This window comes from Halichoerus grypus, chromosome 3 (assembly GCF_964656455.1).
Source record: "Halichoerus grypus chromosome 3, mHalGry1.hap1.1, whole genome shotgun sequence".
Lineage (NCBI taxonomy): Eukaryota > Metazoa > Chordata > Mammalia > Carnivora > Phocidae > Halichoerus > Halichoerus grypus.
This window is the reverse complement of record NC_135714.1, coordinates 65,271-67,103: the sequence shown is the minus strand read 5'-3', so window position 1 is coordinate 67,103 and position 1,833 is coordinate 65,271. Positions and strand designations below refer to the sequence as shown.

Below are 1,833 nucleotides of genomic sequence, written 5' to 3'. Positions count from 1 at the left end.
CGCGGGCTGGGGAGGGGGCGCGCGCGCCCTGCGGTCCTCCGCGCCGCATCGGTTCCCGGCGCGGGGCCGCGGCGGCGGCGGGAGGCGGAGGATGCGGACTCCGGCGGCGGCGGCGCGGGCCAGGGAGGACGCGGGAGGATGAGGAGGAGGCCGGCGGTCCGGCCGCGCGGCGCCGGGAGGAGGCGCAGGCGGCGGGGGCGGCGGCGGGCGGCGGCGGGCGCGCGGGGTGCGGGCCGGCTCGGGCGCGGAGGATGAAGTGGAGCGTCCGCGGGGCCTGCGCCGCGCTCTCCTCCTGCCTCCTGCTCGCCTGCGCGCTCAGCGCCGCCGCCGTCGGCCTCAAGTGCTTCTCGCTGGGCTCGGAGCTGCGCGGGGAGCCGTTCCGGCTGGGGGCGGCCGCCGGCGCCTTCTACTCGGGGCTGCTGCTGGCCGCCGGCCTCTCGCTGCTCGGCGCCGCCCTGCTCTGCTGCGGGCCCCGGGACGCGCCCCTCGCGGGGCCGGGGCCGGGCCCGGGGCTTGGGGTCCCTGCGGCCCAGGCAGGGGCTCCAGAAGCTGCGCCGGGAGAGCCGGGGGCCGCAGCCGGGCCCTCAGGGCCAGTGAACAGCCAGAACCTGCTCCTGCTCGGCGTTCTCGTCTTCATGCTCGGGGTCCTCAGCGCCTTCGCGGGCGCCGTGATCGACGGCGACACCGTGTCCCTAGTAGAACGCAAGTACTCCCACTACTGTCTGCCTCCCCGCGCGCCGGCCGCGGCCCCCGGCCCTGCCCCTGGTCCCGCGGCCGCCGCCCCCGGCCCGGCCCCCGGCGCGCCGCGCGCCCGCAGCACCCTGGACAGCGCCACGTCCGCCAAGTGCCGCCAGCTGAAGGACTACCAGCGTGGCCTGGTGCTTTCCACCGTCTTCAACTCGCTCGAGTGCCTCCTGGGCCTGCTCAGCCTCCTGCTGGTCAAGAACTACAGGTCGTCGCAGGCTCGGCGCGGCCGGCGCGGCCGGCGGAGGGGAGGCCGGGCCCTGGCGCGGCCCCGCGGCGGCCCCGGGCTCCGCGCGCAGCCGCCGGCCTCCCGGGCGCGGCGGGGCCGGCGGGGCCGGCGGGGCCGGCGGCTGCAGCCGCGGCCGAGCGAGGCTTCCATCCTGTCCCCGGAGGAGTCGGACTTCGCCGCCCCGGGGGACTGCGCGGGCTTCGCGGCGCACCACGCAGTCTCCTACATCAACGTGGGCGTCTTCCACGCGTTCGACGAGGCGGGTGTGGAGGTGTGCTGCGGGGGGCACCCGTCGGTGGAGCTGCCGGGGTACGCGCCCTCGGATCCCGACCTCAACGCCTCCTACCCCTACTGCTGCCGGCCGCCCTGCGAGGCGGGGCGCCCGTGGGAGCCAAGCCGGGCCTGCTGAGTCCGGCTGGGGGCGGCCGCCGGCGCCTTCTACTCCCACCCGGGCCCACCCCAGACGGACCGCGCTCGAGCCCGCGCGCGCCTCCCCGCCCGGCCACCGCAGCGAGGGAGGACCTGGGCTGGCGTGGCGTTGCACCTTCAGGGGCGGACTGGCCTCGCGTCGCCGAGGGCTCCTCGCCGCGAGACTGGTCCTTCACTATTATCATTTCTGTGTCTGGGAGGTTTCTCTTCTTTTCTGTGTCTGTTCGTATCCGGATTCCATTTTAAAGTTTACAATAAATGTTTTGGGGTTGCCTCGCCCCCATCGCACTTCTCTTTGGCAAGTCCGGTCCAGGGTGAGAGAGTTCAGAGAGCGAGGGTGATTTCGCGGGAGGAACCCTCGCTGAGAGGACAGAAAGACAGAGCAGCTGGTACTTTAGGGTTGGCAGAAGTGAAAAAGCACCCAACAGCAA

The 1,833-nt window shown here is 74.6% G+C and overlaps 1 protein-coding gene across 1 annotated transcript; it reads left to right on the top strand.

The window, feature by feature from the left end:
* The first annotated feature begins 203 nt into the window (after positions 1 to 203).
* On the top strand, positions 204 to 1,382 carry TMEM271 (transmembrane protein 271). The gene has a single exon (XM_036094309.2). It carries the CDS (start codon positions 252 to 254, stop codon positions 1,380 to 1,382), a length of 1,131 nt encoding a protein of 376 aa, XP_035950202.2. The 5' UTR covers positions 204 to 251.
* Positions 1,383 to 1,833: the final 451 nt, after the last annotated feature.

Coding starts and splice junctions, on each gene's coding strand:
- TMEM271 (XM_036094309.2), top strand. CDS start 252: ATGAAGTGGAGCGTCCGCGGGGCCTGCGCCGCGCTCTCCTCCTGCCTC.